Raw genomic sequence first — 2,500 nt, 5'->3', positions numbered from 1 at the left:
TACCAGCTGATGTAAGAGAAGTGGGAAAAAGAAAGGGAAAAGGTGGAAAAATACCAAGACTTGAAGAAAGAGATCGCAAGATTGTGGAAACTCAAAATGGTAGAAGTCAGGGGCACCCAACGTCAATTTTCGGAAGACGATTTGAGATCTAGAATTTTCGGAACATTTGTTGTAAAATTTCTTGCTTGCCTGCCTCTCCTAGGATTTTCGAACATCTGAAAAAATGGTATAATTGCCAACTTTTAACGGATTTTCACCCTAAATAGGTCACCTAGAATTTTCGGAAGTCTTTTTTCTGGCTGCAATTTTCGAAAAGGTAAGCTTTGATCCCTATAGTTTTCGGATCACTAGACTTTCAGCTAGGAAATCCGAACAGATAAAAAAAAATTAGGGGATAAAAATAGGCCTATATACCGTTTAAATACCTAAATACGTTTATAAACAATGCTATGTTTAAGTGGTTTTGAACTATATTCTTGTTGGGTGCCCCTGAGAAGTCGTACCTGTAGTGCATGATAGGAGCCATTGGAAGAGTCACCAAAGGATTTGATAGGTGGATTGAAAAGCTAGGGATACCATTCAATGTTGGAGAAATTCAAAAAACTGCTTTGTTGGGAACTGCAAGGATTTTGAGGAAAGTGTTAGAAATGTGAAGAGACAATTCTGTTAGCCTTTGGTCATTTGTTGTCTAACAGAAGAAAAGACGGCAATGACAACAGCCAGAACATGATGTTAGATTTAATAATAATAATAATAATAATAATAATAATAATAATAATAATAATAATACTAATACTAATACGGTGGCAAGACTATAAGACTAGCGCTTTGTGTCGGCTACGTGTAACAACTTAGAGTTTTGATTGGTTTACTGGATTGTCACCGTCCTTTTTAATTGGCCAAAGTAATTACTTTGGTGTTGGCTTGATTTACGACACTCGATTGAAATTCGCTCTAGTGATTCATCTAATAGAGAGCTGGATTCCCACCCCTTGAACAGCTGGGATCTCAATTGTGAATGCAACTTTACTACTATGTTAATGTAACACTTAAGCTTTACCATTTCATCCCATTGCTTGAATAAAACTAAGTTCCGCAAAAATGACGTTATTTAAGAAAAAAAAAAACTGTTCAAAATAGAACGGGATAGTGCAACTCGCTAGCTCTAATCCGCTTAATTAATTGCCCCACCCAACTACTTTTGGACAAGCAAGGCCAGACCCCATAGGAATGGTAAGATCAACAATAACATTGTTGAACACCATTTACAGACAAACCAAAGAATCGAGCGAGACTCTCTGCTGAATGCATTACCTACGGTACGTATTAATTACTACCAACGGATCGTACTGGAAAGCCGGTTTACTAACTTTGAACAGAGACCACTAAACTTATGCCTACTACTATCCGCACCCTACAAACGACTTATGGACGCCATCAACAACAGACTGACTGACCTTTTTTAAAAAACAGCAACTCACCGACCTATTTTACCAACAGACATTAGAATAAAACGGCCCGAAACGCACCAATCACGGTTACCAGTCTTCACAGCCAATGAGATCAGGGCGTAACCGACAGTCGACCAATAACAACACGACTTCGTTGACCAATCATATCAACGACCAGAGTATTTATATCATTTACTGATGTTATGAAAATCACTAGACTCTGAAACGACGTTCGCTCACGTTGTGAAACATCAGTCAGTTTTATTCTCACTAAATTTAATAATATTAATAATCAGTGTATACCACACAAGTGAATACTGCTCTCGGCGCGCGCTGATTGGCTAACTCTGACGTGATTATCCAAGTACATTGTACTATTGGTGATTCACACGTGCCATGCCACTTGCCTCGTAAGTTGTTGATTCCATTGTTTTATCTCCTCTGCGTTGCAGCGATGCTCTGTGGGCTTTTCCGCGTTCCCCACAGAAGACACTGAATTGACTTCGCCAGGCTGGTCACTCCCTTGTTCCTGCACAGGCAAGCATGTCACCTCTTCTCCGATGGGGTAGGGCAGCCCCTCTCCTGTCGCTGCTGTCCTATACTGGCAACGGCTGACTCCATTACCGTGATCAAGGTAGCACATTTCATGACTTGTCTGCCGGGCACGTTCTACTCTCTGGACGCTTAATCCATTGGCCTCTTCAGCAACAGGCTCCACTTCATGGTTTCCAGGTAACCCATTGATCTGCTTGGCGCCTTCACCAGAGTACAACACTCTGAATACATTCTCCGATGCTGCGTGCTCATTAGGGCTGACATGCTCTGTGCCAACCCTCATAGCAATATGGGCGCTTTCGCTGGTTTGTTCAACAGTCATGTCAGCCGGGCGCCAGTTGCTCATTCCTCCGCCTCCCTCAACAAATTGCCAAAACCCGTTGTTTGGTCCACCAATCGGCTCTCTGGGTTGACTCGATTGGCTCGACCTTGTAGTCTGCACAATATTTCCCACAACCACATCGCTTCGGCCGTTGGCTTGGTTAGCACCTGCC

The 2,500-nt window shown here is 42.0% G+C and overlaps 1 protein-coding gene across 2 annotated transcripts in view; it reads right to left on the bottom strand.

Annotated features, from left to right (window-relative positions):
- Positions 1-1,784: 1,784 nt before the first annotated feature.
- The window catches only part of LOC138057894 (uncharacterized), a 20,048-nt gene continuing 19,332 nt past the window's right edge, over positions 1,785-2,500 (bottom strand). For both annotated transcript variants that reach the window (XM_068903793.1, XM_068903794.1), the window contains exon 2: positions 1,785-2,500. This exon is cut by the window's right edge and continues 198 nt beyond it. In XM_068903793.1, the coding sequence (XP_068759894.1) occupies positions 1,837-2,500 (664 nt within the window). In that variant the 3' untranslated portion in view covers positions 1,785-1,836.

The sequence above is a fragment of the Montipora capricornis genome, chromosome 7 (assembly GCF_036669925.1).
Source record: "Montipora capricornis isolate CH-2021 chromosome 7, ASM3666992v2, whole genome shotgun sequence".
Lineage (NCBI taxonomy): Eukaryota > Metazoa > Cnidaria > Anthozoa > Scleractinia > Acroporidae > Montipora > Montipora capricornis.
This window is presented reverse-complemented; position numbering and strand designations above follow the sequence as displayed.